This window comes from Pectinophora gossypiella, chromosome 14, assembly GCF_024362695.1.
Source record: "Pectinophora gossypiella chromosome 14, ilPecGoss1.1, whole genome shotgun sequence".
Classification (NCBI taxonomy): Eukaryota; Metazoa; Arthropoda; class Insecta; order Lepidoptera; family Gelechiidae; genus Pectinophora; species Pectinophora gossypiella.
Genome location: NC_065417.1, coordinates 2,466,168 through 2,488,131, shown reverse-complemented (window position 1 = coordinate 2,488,131; position 21,964 = coordinate 2,466,168). Strand labels below are relative to the sequence as shown.

The 21,964-nt window shown below is 38.0% G+C and overlaps 2 protein-coding genes and 1 long non-coding RNA gene across 3 annotated transcripts in view; 2 read left to right on the top strand and 1 right to left on the bottom strand.

The window, feature by feature from the left end:
* LOC126372516 (GTP-binding protein REM 1) overlaps positions 1–21,964 on the top strand; it is a 195,071-nt gene that overhangs the window by 46,709 nt on the left and 126,398 nt on the right. The gene's annotated exons all lie outside the window — the stretch shown is intronic.
* LOC126372575 (uncharacterized) lies at positions 737–9,537 on the bottom strand. Its single transcript, XM_050018403.1, has 5 exons — positions 9,092–9,537; positions 6,437–6,570; positions 6,104–6,226; positions 5,525–5,716; positions 737–4,880 (listed from the first exon to the last, which is right to left on the bottom strand). The coding sequence occupies exons 2-5, from the start codon at positions 6,501–6,503 to the stop codon at positions 4,831–4,833; spliced, it is 432 nt and encodes a 143-aa protein (XP_049874360.1). The 5' UTR covers positions 6,504–6,570; positions 9,092–9,537; the 3' UTR covers positions 737–4,830.
* On the top strand, positions 6,654–9,087 carry LOC126372595 (uncharacterized). Its single transcript, XR_007567186.1, has 3 exons — positions 6,654–7,032; positions 7,665–7,704; positions 7,873–9,087. It is a non-coding gene; the product is annotated as an uncharacterized LOC126372595 (long non-coding RNA).

Here is a 21,964-nt window from a genome sequence, read left to right as displayed (position 1 = left end):
AGCACAAATCTAAAACAACCGTCTAAAAATTTCACATTGGCCAATAAACAGACTGAATTATGTTGACAGCATACGTCAAACGTGGCATACCAGCGAGATACCTTTTTGATTCGCCCGGGTTATTCATTCATTTGCACATTCTTCCTAAAGTTAAGAGCTGTCAATCATCCGTCCCTTTCATTTTCCGTGGATAAGAAAATTACAGGTATAACTTAAAGTAAAATTAGGAGGAGTCTGCGGGAATCGGGGCCACTGTTTCTGTAGAGCTGTCATACCGCTTATATATCCAATCTGTTGTCGGTTAGCGGAACTCGGCACGTTTTTGGGTCACGCGATTTTGTTAGAATTTTAGCATCGTATGGTGAAATTCTACGTCTGTTCGCTTTTCTCATAGAGATTCCACTATCTTAATACCTATTACATAGCCCCCTTATTGTATAAGCCAAATCCTTAACGACATCATAGGCAAACATTCTGCGGCTGTCCATTTTTCTCATAGAGATTACATACATACATACATAAACAGCCTATATACGTCCTACTGCTGGGCACAGGCCTCCCTCAATCAATCGGAGGAGGTATGGAGCATACTCCACCACACACACATAGAGATTACACCATCTAAATACTTATTACATAGCCCCCTTATTGTTTTCAGCCAAGTGCTTAACGACTGTTAAAATGTGTGTGGACTGATTATTTCACCACTCGCAAACTGTATTAGAGGAAACGCTGATTGTTTTGCCACTTCGTATATAATTCGGTTTAAGTAGAAATTATAAAGGTTACAAACACGTCCGACAATAAGAGAAGTTCGATGAATACAATATTAATTTTAAAAATAGTAAAGAATGAATATTTTTTATAACCTTTTTTTTAAAAAGGTATTTTTATGTTGCAATTGTCAACATGCTGCGCCTCGAGAAGTAAAGTTATCAAAACTTAAACTTATACAATTTCTATACATCAACCTAAACTGGATGAAGGCACATGAACTTTAAACATATACAACAGACTCCCAATATGAAATATTGTACGAAAGCATGTCAACTTTAACAAAAATTACTGTAACAGTGTCAAAAATCTAAACATGAAAGTTAATGTATAAAATTTATCACAAAATGAAAGAAAGTGCATCAACTTTTAAACATTATACAATTCATAATACAACACTAATGAAAGCTTACAATTGAGAGTGCACATAAGAAACTTATCTCAAATAATTTTACTTATGAGTTTTTATAAATGAATTAAAAAAATGAATTTAAACATTAAGTTTACATACTCCACTTAAAAAAAGATAGGTATAACTTTAACCTTAGAAAAAAAGTAAAAATAAAATAATATTAATCGCTAATAGGCAATATACACACCTTATTAATAGCACGGGTATGTTTTTTCCCATTTGAGGTAGTTACTTCTACAGTTCTAATTTTATTGTCCTTTCCAGGAAAGACATTAGTAACTCTGGCCATAGGCCATGTGGCAGAGGGGGTATTGTCCTCTTTCAGTATGACTAGAGTACCGACTTTAATGTCAGACTGCTCAATGCGCCACTTAGGGCGGTTCTGGAGAACATTTAAATACTGTTTATGCCACAATTTCCAGAATGATTGTTTTATCTGTATACATTGTTGCCAAAACTTTAATCTATTAATTGGAATGTTATTAATGTCTTTTTCAGGATACATAGTAAGAGCATTTCCAATTAGAAAGTGACCAGGTGTCAAATAGGTGTAATCATTTACATCTGAAGTTGACAATGGCATTAGAGGCCTAGAATTAAGTATACATTCAATCTCAGTAAGAACAGTGTTAAGCTGTTCATAAGTTAATACATTATTTTGAAGTACCTTTTTTAAATGGTACTTGGTACTCTTCACCGCAGCCTCCCAAAGACCACCAAAGGTAGGCGAATACGCAGGAATGAAATGGAAATCTATGGCCCTTTGGGCAGCAAATTCATATACCTGAGCCTGGTGTCTTTGTGATGACTGCAGATTATAGAGCTCAACTAACTGGTTCCTCGCACACCTGAAAGTGGCAGCATTGTCAGAGTAGATTTCTTTGGGTAATCCTCTTCTAGAAACCAATCGTTTCAAGCACGCGAGATAGGTTTCTGTGGTTAGATCTGATGCTAACTCGAGGTGTATAGCCTTCGTAGTGAAGCATACAAAAACGCAGATATAACCTTTACCTATAACGGATCGTCTCACGCGTGAAAGTTTTATGTTTATTGGCCCAGCGTAATCTACTCCGACCCTCTCGAAGGCACGTGAGGTTGCTGTCACTCTCCCAGTAGGCAAGGACCCCATCAGCTGTTGCGACGCGGTAGCCTTCTGTCTAAAACAAATCATACATTTTTGTGTTATTTTCTTAACTTCTACAAGCCCATTCACAATCCAATATCTCTGATGGAGATTAGCTAACAATAGTTTAGGACCAGCATGTAAAAGCCTTTCATGCTCACTTCTTATAATCAAACTAGTGACTTGAGAGGATTTGGGTAAGATTATAGGATGTTTTTGCGAGTAAGATATGTCTGCATTGTGCAGCCTACCGCCTACTCGTAAGACCCCCTCGCTATCAATATAAGGATGCAAGCTCTGTAAAGAACCTTTTACCATACATTTTTTATGCAAACACTCTATTTCGTGTTTGAAATGAGTTTGTTGATCATTTTTTATAATCAACATTAAAGCGTTACTCAATTCAGCGCTTGATAAATATTTATATACAATGCTAGTTTTACTAGAATTAACATTATTGCAAAACCGTAAGACATATGCAAGTATTCGCGTCATTTTGTGGATGCTAGAATATTTTAGTAAATGCTCAAAAATACTACCTTGGGTAGATGATACCTGGTTGCTGGAAAATGCTGCGGGCGGTATGGAGTCGGGCAAGACTGCTGGTAAGTCTACATTGTAATGAAAATCGTACTTACTATCATGCAGACATTCAGGCCCATGCCACCACATTGCACAACAGCCGAGCTCTTCAGGACTTACTCCTCTGCTGATGTAATCAGCGGGGTTATCCTTAGTATTTATGTATAGCCATTTATGAGCAGCAGTATGCTGACGTATTACCTTTACTCTGTTCGCAACATATGCTTGGAGCTGTGTGAGCTCGGTATTAAGCCAAGCAAGGACAATCTGCGAGTCCGAGAATAAATACACTTGTTTTACTTTCAGCTTCAATGTAAGCGTGTCGTAGACTTTCCTTATTAATTTAGAAAGCAGCAAGGCAGCGTTAAGTTCCAAGCGCGGCACTGTCATGTTAGTATCACGAAGTGGATTTATTCTGGACTTTGAACAGAGTAAATGCAATCTCACATTACCTGAAGCGTTAGTGACTCGTAAGTACACGCAGCAACCATATGCTGTCAAGCTGGACGCGTCTGAGAAACCGATGAGCTCGATGGTATCTGACTCTGTTATATATAAGTTTCTATCTATCAATATTGGCTCCATGGCCGCCAGACTCGAAACAAACTCTAACCAATCCCTCTTAATGTCATCGGGGACTGTAGCATCCCAGTCAGTATTGACTGCCCATAGTCTTTGCATTATTACTTTAGCCTGTACGATGATGGGGCTGACGAAACCCATGGGATCGTAAAACTTTCCTATATAGCTTAGAATCTTCCTTTTTGTCACCTTGCTCTGATCGAACGGCTCGGGGCATGAAATTTTAAATTGATCGCTTTTCATGACTAAACAAAGACCTAAAGCCTTCAAACTACAATCGTCTTCCTGCAATTCTAAGTCGTCAAAGTGCTGATCAGAGGTGGGAATATCAGTTAATATCCGCGTATCGTTGGAAGACCATTTGTGAGTTTGAAAACTTCCATGGTTAAGAAGGTCGCGCAGTTGCGATTTTGCTTCGATAATATTTTCTAAGTCGTTATCAGAGTATAATACGTCATCGACATATGTACAATTTTTTAATATGAACGATGCCAATGGCAGATCGCGTTCATGAAGCCTCGCAAGCTCATCGAGACAGCGAGTAGCTAGATAGCTCGAGCTTTTTAAGCCATACGTAACTGTATCTAACCTAATGCACCTGACACTATCATTAGGATCGTCTCTCCATAAAATATTTTGAAGAGAAGTGTATTCAGGGCTCACCTTTATATTTCTAAACATGCGCTTTATATCAGTCGTAATAGTATAATTACCAAGACGAAATAATAATAAAATATCGAACAAGTCCCTCTGAACAATTGGTCCATTCATTAACAAGTCATTAAGCGAAACTTTCTTATTAGTTTTCATTGAACCATCGAAAACTGTTCGCAATTTTGTTGTTTTGTTACCTTCTTTAATTACTGCATGATGGGGTAAAAAGTACACCGCATCTTTATTCAAGTCATACTGCTCAATGTCTACATAATGGCCATGGTTTAGAGATATATATTCATCAATGAACTTTTTATACTCGGAGAAAAGATTGGGATTATTATGTAATTTTTTCTCCAAATTCAAAAATCGTTTTAAAGCAAAATGAAAGGATTCACCTAAAGTATCATTAATATCGCCGATAGGCAGCTTCAAAGGCAAGGCCACTTCAAATTGTTTATCCTTTAACTGCACAGTATTTTGAAAAATATGTTCAGTCAGTTCTTGTTCTGAATTTGTTTCATTAAATATTTGTGGGACACTTTCAGTCTTCCAAAATTGAGTTAATGTGTTATCAACATCAGCTTCACAAGTAATACATTTTAAAGATACCTTGTTACAGACTTTGTTGATACTCCTTTGTGGCAAACTCCCTGCAATAATATACCCGAACTTAGTGTTGATGAGACTGGGTTGCCTCGCGCTATGCGGCGTCGCTCGACTGCTGCTGGGTAACTCCGTCGGCAGCAGGATCTGAAAAAATATGTCAGCGCCCATTAGGAGGTGTATGTCACCGGGCACATTAAATTGGTCGTCTGCCAGTTTAATGTTCTCTGGAATTGTGAAACCTGTCATATCCCACTCAATCTGAGGCAGCTTGCAAGTAATTGCATCAACAACGTGGCATGTTGCAATAGTTTTAAAAGGTAAATTCATTGAATGTATATCTAAAGGCAGGCAGAATTTGAGATTGCTTTTAGCATTAGTAATGCCTATAACATTAGTATCGACTTGGGCTGGCTTAAATCCAAGCAGTTGTACAGCTTCACTGGTGATGAATGATAGCTGTGAGCCACTGTCCAACAGGGCTCTAAGATGGACCTCAGTACCATCTTGGGCAATGACTTTTACTTTTGCTGTGGGAAGAAGAACATCATTATTATAATTGCCTGTCATCAAAGTAACAGGAGATGCGGCGGATATAGGCTTCTCGTCACAGTGTAGCAGAGTATTATGTGACTTCTTGCACACTGAACAGCGAAAGTGATACCTACATTTTCCTGCATGCGCACCCAGACATAAGTTGCACAGCTTTTTGTCATTAATAAATTTCAGTCTTTCATTGACTGGAAGTAAATTGAATTTTTTGCAAGTAAATAACTTGTGGTTATACTCACAGTATACACAGGCTTGCTCCTCCTTGGTAACATGTGTTACCACCTTTGCATTCGGTGACCGGTACTGAGCATTCCCTGGCTCAGCATTTTCCAGCGCCAGAGCTCTTTGATCGAGGAAGCTCAGGAAGTCATTCAGCGTTGGCTCCTTCTCCATGTCTCTATCGAGCTGGTAAGCCCGAGCAGTATATGTATCTAATTTTCGAGACAGAATACACAATATTATAGCATCCCAGTATTTTACATTAGGATCAAGATTTGAAATGGCCGCTATGTGTTGTCTGACAACAGCCACAAACTCTCTCAAGCAGCTAGCTGTAGACTTAACCACTGATTTGATATCCAAGATGGTGTGGATGTGATCATTCAAAATTTTAAACTTATTGTTAAAACGCTTATCTAACAAATTTAAGGCTTTTTCATAACTGTCAGAGGTCAAAGGCAAGTTCTTAATCATTTCAAATGGCTCATTTTTTACATATGATCTTAAATAGTACAACTTTTGTACACAATCCAGAGATGGGTTATTGTGTATTAATGACATATACAAGTTTATGAAGGGCACATAATCAGTAAACTTACCACTGAAGGTGGGAAGCTCTATTGGTGGCAAATTAATTTTGCTCAGTGGAGTGGCTGGAGAAGTCATTGTAGTGGTCGGAGGCGGGTTTTCTATGCGGGGTTCACGACGCCTTATTTCACGATCTAGTGTGCATATACAGTAATAGAATTTATTATCCGTATCAGTATAATCCTCGTTGTCATCAGGATTAAGAGCCAGGATGCACTTATTGAGAGATTCATACTCTTTAAACGTGGAAGTTAAACGTTCACGTTTCGAAACGAGAATTTCAATGTCTGTATTAAGCACATCATCTTTTTTGATACAAAATTGATATAACCTAGTGAGCGTACCTTTTAAGTAACCTCGCGAGGCCACTGCCTCCTTTAAACCCTTGGTAGAATGAGATTTCTCCGCCATTTCACTGCACAATTACACTATTTGAACTTTTTACAAGTAAAGTTTACAAGATAACAAGTGATAACACCTCAGAACAATAACTAAAGCATAGAAGGAAGGCTAAAATAAGAATTCAGAAACTATAAACCGGCTCTCTTCTAGCTTACGACACAAACTATGAGTGAGAAAAGGACAAATGATTCGCTCTTTGCTTCATTTTTTCCGAGGTTGTCACAACATGAAATGTCATTTGGACCTATTGGACTCATTTTAACTCGGCCAAATACATAGTAACATACATAAGAAGATTTTACTTATATTTACCGAACTATTTGACACGGTCGCGTCAACTGTGTTTACGAGTGTCTTGTGTTCAGATTGTTTTAAGTGATAATTTAACAATATTTTTCCAAATAAATGGAAAGAAACTTTTATTTATATCAAATAATTGAGTGTCTCGACTGTGTGACATTATGTCTTGTATGGTATGGGGCTGCAGCTCACATTCAGGAAGAAAAGAAAATAGCCAACAACTTCTGTCGTTTCATCGGTAAGTTTTTTGTAATTTTCTAGTGAAATGTGAACTGCTGAACAATTTTAGGAAAGTAATATGTTTTGCTGAATAGATTTGTAGCATAAAATATTTGAGATATCCATTATATTATACGTTTCATCGATGAATACGGAATTGATTTGAGGTTATGTTGATTGTCCATAGTGATGTACTAAAATTATCGATACTTTTAATTTTTAGATTTCCTGTAGACGATAACAAAGAGAAAGAATGGATAATTCGCATTAATAGACGAAATTGGATTCCAAATAAGTACAGCCGTATTTGCTCGAAACATTTTACTGCGGATTCATTTATGTGTGTTCCTAATTCAAAGTGGAGGCGTCTTCGAGACGATGCTATTCCTACATTGAACATTATAGATCAGACAGATGAAATGGTGTTTAAATTTAAATTTCAGCCTAGCCTGCATCATCTCACTGCTGGATAGATAGATAAGATATTTGTATCATGTTATCACAACACGTTTATACTATCTATCATTCAACTACATATTATTATGTACTTAATAAACTTAGTATATACTAAGTCTGTAGTTGTTTTATGTCTAAACAATTATGAGTTGTACACGTTTTATATAAGTAAATTATTATTATCTTTGATTTCAGATATTAAATCCAAAAGTGTCGACTGGATTTACATGAAAAGGTATATCAAATAATTTTCTTTTTTTATATTTTTAATATGATATACATATATAGAGTGTATAATTCAACCAGCTGCACAATGCACTTAAATCAGATATATTTTACTTTTATTTTTATAGATTATTTTGTACATATACTATTTTAACATTATTATTAAACTTTATTTCAGTCAGTTCAAGAAGACGAGATGAAAAATTTAAAAGAAAAGCTGAACAAGTCCCGCCTCAAGATCAAACGACTTAATGAAAAAAAAAAAACAATGTGACAGGGTGTCACAAAGACAGTTTCTAAGCAAATTGACACTGTTTAGAAATTAATAAATTTGTATTTATTGTAAATATAATGTACATAATTAATAACGTGTGAAATAAATACTTGCTAATGAAAATGAACAGATTTACGATCTAATTTATATTTCATTTTACCTCCTGTTCTTATTTACTCCTACTCCAACACTCCAGGTTGATACGAACTGCGCCCAATAAAGAATGTAATGAATGTTATAGATTTGTGTAAGCGACTTAGATAAATCTTGACTAAACCTTCCTTTACAAATACAAATATACTTTATTGCACACAACATACAATACTTACAAGTTTTACACGAAAGATACAGTACACCACCTACCTACCTTTTACTTTCCCTTTCTGTTCTCTTATGAATACTTGTATGCCGTATTTTTTAAAGTATAATGCTATATCTAGTAGGTACGAGTATGGTAATCCTAGTATTGAAACAGCTTGTAGCCCTAGTAAAGACCGCCATTTTATGTTTACAGAGTGGCACGTTTTTTCTGTAGGTATTTCCAGTCCATACTCTTTTCTATGTCTATGGCGTGACCCCATCGGGCCTCTTACCGTCTGTGCGGCTTAGACCCGGCGGCGGCGGTTCCAATTTGCACGGCACGTCGATCGACACCAGTGCACGGCGGATGACATCATAAATAAATTCGAATATTACAAAATACTTACCGATGAAACGATAACAGTTGGCTATTTTCTTTCCTTCCTGAATGTGAGCTGCAGCTCCAAACTAATATAAACCAGACAATATAATCCAAAAATGGTTAGATACTTACCTATCAGAGACAGAGTCTCCTTTCATCAAGAAGAAGATAATTGCATCCTACAAAAAGAAATCTTGTAAAAAAAATTTATCGACATTAATTGTAAGTAAATTTAATTTTATCGACATATTACTAAAGTGAAACCCAACACTAGGCAATGAAAAACTTGTGACAACCTACGAAATTACGAAACAATTTTTGTATATGCGTCTTTGTCTAACATTACGCCGGTTCCGTAAGATAAAGTAGAGCAGAATTATAGAGTTCTGTTGCTATTTTAGCCTTCCTTCTATGCTTTAGTTATTGTTCTGAGGATAACACGCATCAACGTCCGTCAAACAAAACGCGCATGCGTCATGAATGAAACCACAGACAAATAAAAAAGTAAAAAATATAAAAAAAGGACGATCGCGCGCGAAGTCGTGCTTTTGGCGCGGTTTCTAGGTTCGTGAAGTATATTTGTCAAACCGTTTTGTTCCGTTCCGTGTGACGTATGCCGATCTTCGTTTGTTTCTTGAAGCGAAAACGGCGCGAAATCTTGAAAATATTTTTGCTGTCTTGAATGAAAATCTTGAATAAAATGATGCGACGATGTTCTTGACCGGAGTAATATAAATTGTTGACTCACGGTTATGTTGCAAAAACAATATGTAGCGTCGAAATATATTATAATGCTGAAATAAAATTGCTGAAATAAAAGTCTTGATTGTCTTGTATGAGAATCTTCTTGATACGTTGTTGACCGGCCCGATATACTGAACAGCACGGTAGGTATCGCAATCCTCTTGATGGTATACAAATAATGTCGTCGTCTCTCTTAGATCGTTGTCGGTGATCGTCGTGTGATGGTAAAATTCTTGAACACGAAGTGATCCGGCTCGAAGGACCATGTTAAAATGTGTGTGGACTGATTATTTCACCACTCGCAAACTGTATTAAAGGAAACGCTGATTGTTTTGCCACTTCGTATATAATTCGGTTTAAGTAGAAATTATAAAGGTTACAAACACGTCCGACAATAAGAGAAGTTCGATGAATACAATATTAATTTTAAAAATAGTAAAGAATGAATATTTTTTATAACCTTTTTTTTAAAAAGGTATTTTTATGTTGCAATTGTCAACAACGACATCATAGACAAACCTGTAATTAACTCACATAAAATATCAAACTAATATCGAAATTGTTTTCGAATTCATGTATGGATCACTAAATTTTATCACGTGCTCAGCGGTGAAGAAAGTCCTTCAGAAACCCCCCAGATTTATGACAAAAGTGAATGTGACCTAACCTGTATTGGGCTGGTTTTCCCTTCGGGGTTGGAAAGTCAGACACGTAGTTGCTTTTGTTAAAAACCGGACCTAATAAATCTTCAGGTTAGGTAAGCGGACCGTGAAAACAGGATAATGCTGATATGATTATACCGCTTTTATTGATGACGTCACAGGACGGTATTTTCATACAAACTCCAAAGAAAACTTTCGTTTTGACGATTGTACAAAGTATCTCATTTGACTAGGTTGCCAAGTAACCTATTGTAAATACGTAGTGAGTTTTTTATTAAGTCTTTATTCTTATGACACCGCCCCGAATACTGAGGGTCACCACCCTCAGTATTCTTGAATCACCATTCAGCTTTTTTTTATTTTATTTTTTTGACGTGACTTATTGTAGATTTGCCGCAGATGGCATTAACTACTTGGCCGGACAAATGGGGAGCGCTGAAGGCTCTCACCCGGTACAACGTTTAAGACAACAGGCCTGAGGTTGCCGAGTGATTGAGGGTGCACGGTGATTCAGCTCGTGGTTCTGAGTTAATATCAAGTGCAATCATAAATCGTCTGAAACAGACGTATAAGGCCAATGGTGATGATGATGATGTAGGTACTTACGCAAAAGTATAGACTTGAAAATAATTAAAAATCACAAAATAATAAACATGAATTTTGTGTCGGAAAATTTTACTTGATATGAACTCAGAATCATGGTCTGAATCGTCCCTGAAAGTTTTCGTTACAAGTATGTATTCTCTTCGATTCATTTAATCCGGCCAAGTACTGTTGAGGACAGGTCGACATGGCAATCGGGGCATGAGGTGAGCCGCGGAGGCGGGGTCGCCCCGCACACCCGCACAGTCTCCGCGGCGTCTTAGTCTTAGTGTCGCACGAGTCCGTATCGACCGCGTTTATCGATTATAATCTCGCTCACATAATTTATTGAATTAGAAATTAACATTAACACAAAAGAAAAACAATAGATTTAAAAGAAATCTAATCTAAATATTTATGGTCAATCAAAATTATAAATAGTTTATTGAAAACTAAGAATAATATTTTAGAAATAAAATTAACGTTAGATGATTCAGATGAATAAATATTAACTTAAATGAAAACGTGCTATTATTTTATTCACATTTTGTTACATACATAATAACAATATATCGATATTGAAAACGTCACGTCACTAGAAAATTGCCATGTCGACCTGTCGTACGCCATTTGCGGCAAATCTACAATAAGTTACGTCAAAAAAAAATCAGTCAGAATGGTCGGTTACTCGGCATATTTAAAGTTGAAATATGCTCGATCATTGCTTCCCTGTTAGTGCCGTTTTAATGTAAGTCGGATTCACTTGTTAATATTATGAAAAAGGGTAGGGAAGCGAAAATTACTTCACATTTTTCGCTCCAATTTTTGCAAATGGCACACACCGTTTTAATGAACTCACTTGACGAATGTTTTAAATGAACAAGGTTTTCCAGTATAAAATGAAATAATTAAAATAAAAACAGCAACGAAAAAATACAGCAAACGTGAACGTTTTATGAGCGTTCGTAAATAGGCATTTCCTTTTATTTTCTTAATAAAATTCCTACACCCAAGCCCCTAACAATAATAATAAAAATTAAATTTGAAACCAGAGTCCATATTTACATTAAAACCACCAAAAGAATGAATTTCGAATATAAGAAGTTACGAAATATTCACTTCTTGACCAAACAAATGGGGGTTCTTCGGGCTCTGGGGGTTCTCACCGCGTCAACCACGTCATTGGCGTAACAGCGTTCGTGATCCAGTGGTTGAGTGTTGGGCTCTCGATCCGGAAGTCCCGGGTACAAATCCCGGTAGGGACATATAACAAAAAGTCACTTTTAAACTAGGGATCTAGTTTAATTAGGACATTACGGGCTGATCACCTGATTGTCCGAAAGTAAGATGATTCGTGCTTCGGAAGGCACGTTAAGCTTTGGTCCCGGGTTACTACTTACTGATGTAAGTACGTAGCCTTAGGTCACAATAGATCTGTCAAGGCCGCAGTGATCTCACGGGCTGTATTCAGTCCAGCCCTCACAACTCTCAAATAATAAAGTACGTAGCCGTTACATGAGCCATATCAGGGGCCTAAAGCGGCTCAACAGTAACCCTGACACCAGAGTTGATAAGGTTGGTAACTTGGTAACCCATCTCTCGACCCACACGATAGAAGAAGAAAACCACTTGTTGATCACTCTAATTATTTTTTTCGTCTGACTTTATTAAAAGAGGTGCATTTTACATTTATGTAATATACAGAGTGTTAGTGATAACAGCCTCCGTGGTCTAGTGGTTAGAGCGTTAGGCTCAAGATCTGGAGGTCCGGGTTCGATTCCCGATGGGGACATTGTCGAAATCACTTTGTGAGACTGTCCTTTGTTTGGTAAGGACTTTTCAGGCTTGAATCACCTGATTGTCCGAAAAAGTAAGATGATTCCGTGCTTCGGAAGGCACGTTAAGACGTTGGTCCCGGCTATTAGCCGTAAAAACACCTCCACCAACCCGCAGTGGAGCAGCGTGGTGGAGTATGCTCCATACCCCCTCCGGTTGATTGAGGGGAGGCCTGTGCCCAGCAGTGGGACATATATAGGCAGTTTATGTAGTGACATCGTAACGAAAACTTTGAGGGTGATCCAGACCATGATTCCGAGTTGACATCAAGTGGTATATTCCGTCGGAAAAGTATGGAACTGAAAATGATTTTTCCGACAGGAATTTTCACTGGTCTGAATCATCCCCGTCAGTATTGGTTCCGATGCCACTTACAACCAGTATAGGTACGTTTATAAGTACACCATAGCAGTTTAAAATATTAACAAGAATGCATGAATCAAACTAAACTATTTAAATAACACTGTATTTATACAAATCGAAGTAAACTGCCATTCGCTTTTGAATATTTATTTTAACGAACGAACATATTCAACGTTACAAAACAAAATTTTAAAACCCGTTCGACAATGAAAACTTTGAATAAAATATTTTCTTTTTTGCACAGTAGTAATAATTAATTATGAATATTGTGGCATGAATATTGAATTACTTTTGTATATACCTACTGACGGATTTAAATTTATTCAGTGCCTTAGGCTGTTATTCCAACATGGAAGACTCGAACTCGTAACGACCTCCGTGGTCCAGTGGTTGAGCGTTGGGCTTACGATCCGAAGGTCCCGAGTTCGAGTCCCGGTGGGGACATACCACAAAAATCACTTTGTGATCCCTAGTTTGGTTAGGACATTACAGGCTGATCACCTGATTGTCCGAAAGTAAGATGATTCGTGCTTCGGAAGGCACGTTAAGTCGTTGGTCCCGGTTACTACTTACTGATGTAAGTAAGTAGTCGTTACATGAGCCATGTCAGGGGCCTTTGGCGGCTCAATAATAACCCTGACACCGGTTGATGAGGTTGGTAATTCACCTCACAACCCACACAATAGAAGAGAAGATGTAAGACTATACCTATGGGCATGTATCGCTGTAGTGATACCGAATGTGAATCCTCAGCGCTCCCCATTTGTCCGGCCAAGTAGTTAATGCTAATGTATAATAAGTCACGTCAAAATAACGGAATCTTTTCATAGTGATAAAATGAATCTTTTAAAACTTTCAAGAACGTGTATTTATAAAATAGACTTCTAATTTTTAATAGATTAAGAAAGCAGTATGTAAATCGAAGGTTGGTAGTAGGGCTGGCAGAGGAAGACCTAGAAGGACGTACATTGACCAAATTGGAGATGAACCGGCGTGGGTGTATGAAACGATTGATGAATGCGGAGGCATGAAGGAAGCCAGAGAAGTATGTCAGGATTAAAGCAAATGAACTCCATAGTCTCTGCTTACAACGGTGGGAAATAGGCGTGAGTTTATGTATGTATTGTATGTATTTTTAATAGTTTGGCAGCGAGGATGTGCTGCCGCCAAAGTACGTGTTTTGGGGTACTGAACAGAGCATAGTACCCGCTAGCCACAAGTTGGTAGTGTGACTAGGAATCGACGATCCAACGGTGTTATGTTGGAAGTTGTATATATGCGTCTCGCTGTGTAAACTTCGATATCGCGTTTCAGGACTGCATTATTGAATGTGGCGCCATCTGTTACACGTAGGCGGAACTAGCTAGCCAACTAGTTGGGTCCGCCACAATAGATTAGATGCTGTATATTATAGAAATGGAATTCCGGCAACCACTACACCTGCGGTCGATCATTTTTGTTTAATGGCTCCGATGAAACGTTATGGTTGGTGTCTGTTAGACAGACAGACAGATCGATAGATTAATAGACATTAGACAGGTTGAACGTGGAGTGTCTGGCGGACGTTGCTTTTTTCGTCAAGGCCGCCATTCTGACTTTTATGTTTAATGTTTTATGTGTGTTTTTATTTGATAAAAAGATCAACAGTATTCATCAAACAAAAAAAACATATTAAGTTCTAGTATGTCACGGGAAGCCGCTGTATGCGGGCAGCGCAGGACCGATCGTCGTGGAGATCCTTGGCCTATGCCCAGCAGTGGGCGTCGTACGGCTGATGATGATGATGATGATGTCAATGGGAAGAAGCGAAACTGATGTGTTAGGATCATAGTAACTGGGATTTCGTAGTCAATGCCGTGTGTTTTTCACACAAATTCCGCTAAGCTGTTTGTGTGGTTCCCTCATTCAGCGCTTATCGCTATCGACCCACTAGGGTCGATTAATTCTTTCAAATATTTTTCCTCTCAGACGACGCCCTGAGCCGAGGTTCGCGCCCAACTGGGCACCCTCAGGCCTGTTGTCTTAAACGTTGTACCGGGTGAGAGCCTTCAGCGCTCCCCATTTGTCCGGCCAAGTAGTTAATGCCATCTGCGGCAAATCTACAATAAGTCACGTCAAAAAAAAAAAAAAAAATGTTTGTGTGGTGTATAAATAAAATGAGGGACACACATTATATAGAAAAGTCACACAACATACACACAACATTTGCAGTGTAACATAACACAACGTAATCGTTTAGGTAGATAACTAAATTATACAAATACAATTATACAGATAATAAAAAAAATATTATAAAAAGAGTAAAATAAATTATGCTTTAGGAAATAAATATGTATTTTATCCATATATTGTTATCTTATTGAAATATATTCATTAATTGTACTGAACTGGTCATTCTGTTTAATAATACCTAGATGTTTTATGACTAACGTGTAGTTGGTTTTACAAATATCGCTGACAGCATTACCGAGATAGAAGATAAGACGGACACTTCGTGAATTTTTATTAAATCGTCGGGGATCCTTTTTAACTTACAAAAGGGCTAGAGAGGTGCCAACTACTGTTTTGGCCGACTGACTGACTGGCCGAATAGTCGGGATAAAAACTAAAAGCTCAAATGTATACGGCAGCACTGTTGAGTGTTCCTAAATTTTCACAGTTCTTCATACTGTCCAGCTGAAAATTACGAAAAAGAAAAGCAGCCAACTGAGAAATGGCAGTTTTGGGTAAATATATTTTTTTCGAAGTTTACTTGTTTCCGATCTTTAGGGAATAAATATAACACTATGATTTTGCAGTTAAACACTGTGCAAAGCGTTATAGTGTAAAATATAACCAAAACCTGTTTGTATGGGGAAACGTCAAAATTTGAAAATATTCAACAGTAGCGACACCTGATGGGAGAAATAGGCAGTTTTCGATATTATCCTCAATATTGTCTAGGTATCACTTTGAAGGAAAATACTTTTTCTGAAGTTTGAAATGTACACGACACTATGAAGAACGCACATAACAAGATTTTAGAATGATATTCGTAATACACCGCAATGTCTATTTGATGCGAAATGGATATATTTCTTATTCTTTCGTGTATATCTGGTTGTTGTAAATATTACTCAAATTGGCCTTGACTGAGTTTATTTCAAGTATTTTCTGCTTCCATACCGAATAGTCGGCAGTTTTGCCGCCGACTATTTGGCTTTCCCGACTAGGCGGAACATCACTAGACCAGATTAATATTTTGCAGCATCGCGGATTGTGGGTAAAATATCCCAATAACCCTCCATCAGCAGCCTTTTACCTTTCTTCCTTCAATAAGGTCTCAGAAAACCAAAGGGGTTGGAAAGAATGTTCTGTGAATGCATAAGTAATATTTCACCTTAACCCGTGTTCGGGGTAATCCCAAGAGGGTTCTTTCTACCTGAAATGGGTTTCTCGCCTTAGCAATAGTAAATGTTTTTTTTAATTACTTGGATAATTATTTGCTTCTATGGTGTTAGCATAGATTTACTACTACCGTAGATTGAACATCGTTTGAGGAGCTCGGTGGCGCAGCGGTAAACGCGCTTGGTCTGCGATTGTTGAAGTCAAGCAACTTTCGCAAAGGATGGGTGACCACAAAAAAAAAAGTTTTCATCTCGAGCTCCTCCGTGCTTCGGAAGGCACGTTAAGCCGTTGGTCCCGGCTGCATTAGCAGTCGTTAATGTTAGTCGATCTCCCTATCCATCCATAGGTAAGGCCCGTGCCCCAGCAGTGGGGACGTTAATGGGCTGGTGATGATGATGATGAGATTGAACATCAGCGCTCAAAAAGTGGAACGCAAAGTTTATTATTTTTTTTATTTATTTGGTCAACCAACGGCAAGTACACTGATACATGGTTACAGTTTGCAGTTAATACATATAAAAAAACTAAGCGCCTCGCCACTTACAGGTGGACACAACATGCATTAATACTTAATTACAAAATTAAATTAGAGCTAGAAAAAGTAACAACTTCAATGATTAAAAAGTATTTGTTATAGATAAAACAGTCTTTTTGATTCGAGGAACAGATGTGAAGAAGATATTTATTTTATCTGCATACAATTCGTTAGTAGTAAACAACCGAACCAACGAATAGTGTTTGAGATTGGTGCGTCATCTAGGAAGCGAGAACAACTTTTTTTTTTTAAGATACTGTTATATAGCGACGTTGCGCTAGTGTAGTCGTAGTCGTGTAGTAGTGTAGTCACTAACGCCCTCTATATTGAAAAACAGCGCCAATCATGGCCTCAGTACGAATACTGAGAGGGTTGAATCAGACCATGATTCTGAAACAAGTGTAATTTTCCGTTGCAAAAATCATGTTTCTATTGTTTTTTTTTAATTATTTTCCATTGCATACTTTTGCGACGGAATCATTGTCTGACTCATCCTTTAAAGTTTTCGTTACGATGTCAGTAACACCCTGTATTTTTACGATTCTATTGTTGCTAAAAGAAATCAATAAACCAAAAGAAATCCCTAACAAGTTAAGTAAGTGTTGATGAAAAAACTTGACACCCTATAATAGGCTTACTTATATATAACTTGCAACAAGTTGGAACGGGCGAACTTGTAATGAGATTACAACACCCCCATTAACCTACACACAATAAACCTTCACCACCTCGCAAGATTATGTTCCGTTTTCCCTCATTCAGCGCTTATCGCTATCGACCCACTAGGGTCCATTAATTCTTTCAAATATTTTTCCTCTCAGACGACGCCCTGAGCCGAGGTTCGCGCCCAACTGGGCACCATCAGGCCTGTTGTCTTAAACGTTGTACCGGGTGAGAGCCTTCAGCGCTCCCCATTTGTCCGGCCAAGTAGTTAATGCCATCTGCGGCAAATCTACAATAAGTCACGTCAAAAAAAAAATGGTTTCGTAAGGATTATCGAAAATTTAAACGAGTATTAGAATTAAAAAAAAAGACATTTTATAAAAGTCACATCATCATCATCATCTCCCTAGCATTATCCTGTTTTTCACAGGGTCCGCTTACCTAACGTGAAGATTTGACAGGTCCGGTTTTTACAGAAGCGACTGCCTGTCTGACCTTCCAACCGGCAAAGGGACAACCAGCCCAATACAGGTTAGGCCACATACCTGAATGTGGGTTTCCTCACGATGTTCATCACGAATTCGAAAACAAATTCGACAACCATTGTGCTGGAATCGAACATGCGACCGCAAAATGAGAAGCAAGCGTTCTACCAACTGGGGTATCACGGCTACAATTTTAGAAAAGTCACTGCGGTCCTGTATTTCATCTGCTTGCTTCTCAAACGGCTTTGTGATAAACGTTTATCACGTCGAGAAACCGATGTAGCCATTTTGTAAAAAAATAAATGTTTTTCTATTCGGCAACATGCATATTTTTCGAGTTGAATCTTTTGTAAAATTCACGTAAATCTGTAATTCAAGCAACTTTTTCTCATTAAAAGATATAAGTGACAGTACATATTACGTAGATGAGCCAAAAGTCTTTTTTGGTTTGCCATGTTAGCACCAATCGACAAAACGACATATATCGTCATAACCTACAAAATAATTTTATGATCCCTAGTTTGGTTAGGACATTACAGGCTGATCACCTGATTGTCCGAAAGAAAGACGATCCGTGTTTCGGAAGCCACGTTAAGCCGTTGGTCCCGGTTACTACTTACTGATGTAAGTTAGTAGTCGGTACATGAGCCATGTCAGGGGCCTGTGGCGGCTCAATAGTAACTCTGACACCAGGGTTGATGGGGTTGGTAATCAACTTCACAACCCACACGATAGAAGAACAAACTTTTATCACGTCGCGCATGTTTGCTGGTTGGCTGGATGATACATTTGCAGGTAAATACTTATAAATAACTTTACAATGTTTCGCTTGGTTGACACACTTGATACTCATAGTAACCAATGAATTATATTCTCTTTGATAGTAACTTACACTGACACAATAACAGGCAGCACCACAATACCATATTGTGCGACTCTCAACAATGTTGAATCGCTCTTAGGGTTGATACATCTGAGCCAGGGATGTTATTGGATACGGATATAAGAATGATTATTACACCGGATACGGTTACGGATACGGATAATAAATTATTTCGGATTATCCATTACTTTCGGATACTTACGGATATATTTTTTAATAGATTTAAAAAATACAAATAGTCCATCTAATAAAGTGGTTTTATTTAGAACGACAAAAGTTATAACGACATGTTTATGTTATTACGACAAAAGAAGAAAAAACAAACAATGCGCGCAGCTTGTGTGTCGGCACTGGCAGCGGCTAGCCGATCAAAACGTGTCTCAGTTCAAAAATTCAAAATACAAAAATATTTATTTTTCTAAATTGGCTTACAAAGTTAGCGCGTTTTGAACGTCAAATCATTGAACCTCAATTAGGCTCAGCCTCTATCCGATATTATCCGAAACTTTTATTTCAGATTCGGTTACGATTACGGATGATTTTTATATTGAATATTCGGAGCTACCTAACATCCCTGACTGGGCGCACCGCACCGCATCGTACTTTCCTATGTTTTATCATTTTCTGTCATTCACGGAATCAACGAGGCGCTCGGCAACACGAAAAAAATGCGATAGCAAATATCATCGCGCTCGCTCTAAGGGTGCCTTTCCACCAGAGATGTGCTATGCTACGATGCTACGGATGCGTCTGATATCCACCAATCATATTCATTGGTAGCATAGCACCGGTGGAAACGGGTTCAACTAAGATATGTTTTTTTTTTATAGAAGGATGCGTGCTATAGATGTGTGCTATGGATGCGTGCTATGGATGCGGACTTTAGCTATGTTCCGAGCAGAGTACCTACAGTATGGCCCACACAGCTACTTTGCGGAGGCGCGTCTTCACAGCGCGTCTTCCTCGCACAGCTACCTACATAGCTTAGTATTGGTGGAAAGGGTCACATAGTTTCGTAGCGCAGCTTATACATCTTCGCAGCATAGCTGCTTAACACATCTCTGGTGGAAAGGCAACCTAAGCGTGTTGTGTTGCGCGAAGCGAAGAGTGTCCCTTCTACGCGTAGTACTTATGCTTACCACGATAACCAAAGTCCATGCGGACGAAAAAATAGTACGTAAGTATAGAAGAAATAGTAAATATAGAAAGTAGTAGTACTTATACCTAGTTAATGGCCCTGATTCTTGCAGACCTTCTAATTTTTTTTTAAGTTACACCTGTCACTTTCTTATCTTTCGAAAAGGAAAGGGACGGTTGATTGACAACTGTTAATTAAAAATGAATGTAATCCGTTTGACGTGTGCTGTCAACTTAACTCTGTAGGGTTAAAATTTAGGGTTTTAAAAAAATATATTAACATGTGTTCCATAAATTTTATGCCTGTCGATTACGCGTCCCTTTCCTTTTTGACGGTTAAGAAAATGACAGATATAACTTAAAATAAAATTAGATGATGCGTACCGGAATCGACATAATTACCTAGATAATTCCGTCATAGACCGTGAACCGTCCCTATTTAGAATTCCGTTTCGGGCTGTAAACCACTGAATTCGACTTTATGAGTTTGAATTTATGTTTGGATCATAGATAAATTGAGATCAAGTGGTTTCCATGCTTTGTGTCCGGTGACTTAAGAATAGTTGGCGAGGAGAGGGTGTAATATACCTACTAATCCACCTCTGCCTACCCCTTTAGGGATACTGGCGTGATGCTATATCATCATGTTTTATAGAACACAGTTGATCATATTCAAATATAATAAACAGGTAATACTTTCTTAAATATTTCGTGCGTTACTATAAGTACTATATTCTATGTATTTCGTTTACTCCGAGTCTAATAGAGGAGTAAACTCCCAAGAAACAAGAAAAAACTCCCTTTCCATTAAAAATAACTTAGCAAAGTTAATGAAGGACCAAAGTTACTCCCAGGCGACAAGTTTTGACCTTAACGTGAAGACTCAATTACCGTAACGAGACCTGATAAGTTGGATTTCAAAGTTTTTATACAACTCTTGAAAATAATGGAGCCGAGGTCTGCACGAGTTATGCTATCGGGCGCGTCGCGGTAAAAAAGTTGGCTTCGAAAAATTCTACTTATGTGATTTTCTAAGAGCACCTTCCGCTCTTTTCAAAGATCGCCTATCTTATAAATTATGCCTATCCCCTAGCCTGTGATATATGTCAGCTCCATACAGTAGCCCCATGAACAATCAACGAAATCTTATCCACTTATGTAAAAATACTCAACTCTTAAGGCCTTTTAAAATCCAAACCCCATCGTTTATGTCTTGTGTCTGAAAACCAAGACCTTACGATGTTAAAAGAATGACACCCCGGTTGAAACCCGCGATATATGTCGCGTCTCGCACGATGCGCTACCCACGCCCCAAGGGCTACTTTGACTTTGAATGGTAATTGAAAAGTTTTTGTTGAATAATAAATTGCAATGTTTTGGTAGACATGAGAATCTTTGAAAAGCGCGTTGTTAATACTTGTTTGAAGGAATTGAATAAGTACGAATTATGTTTGGGTTTGATCTCATTATTGAGGGGAGAAGGTTGTTTGTTTTTAAATCAAAAACAGAATCCATTTTTTTACGACAAGTTTTATTTAAGTGACTTATTGTAGATTTGCCGTAAATGACATTAACTACTTGGCCGGACAAATGGGGAGCGCTGAGGGCTCTCACCCGATACAAAATTTAAGACAACAGGCCTGAGGGTGCCCAGTTGGACGCGAACCTCGGCTCAGGGCGTCGTCTGTGAGGAAAAATATTTGAATAAAAGGCGTGAGTTTATGTATGTATGTATAATTGTAAGCTTGTATTATGTTGTTGCTCCAATGTAGTGTTCCAGTTGCACAGAGAATCAAATGTAAATGTGAGACAAGAGACCAAATAACCCGCTTAATCGCTTTGTCCCTGAGAAACGTCTCCTTCTATTTTGGTCGTAATAAGCCCTTTAGGTAGGGTAGACTATTAGCTCAGTCGACTAAACCGGTGGGACCGGTGTTTTGTTTACGGATATTTTAGGGTCCATGTATTCGGAAATACAAAGGACGAAAATCTCACGAAATAACTCGAGTCGACTTGTTCAATTTTGTCGATTTTTTA

Coding starts and splice junctions, on each gene's coding strand:
- LOC126372575 (XM_050018403.1), bottom strand. CDS start 6,503: ATGGCGGAGAAATCTCATTCTACCAAGGGTTTAAAGGAGGCAGTGGCC. Junction 6,227..6,436: donor CTCGCGAGGTTACTTAAAAG/GTACGCTCACTA, acceptor TATGCACACTAG/ATCGTGAAATAAGGCGTCGT. Junction 4,881..5,524: donor GGAGCAAGCCTGTGTATACT/GTGAGTATAACC, acceptor ATATTTTTTCAG/ATCCTGCTGCCGACGGAGTT.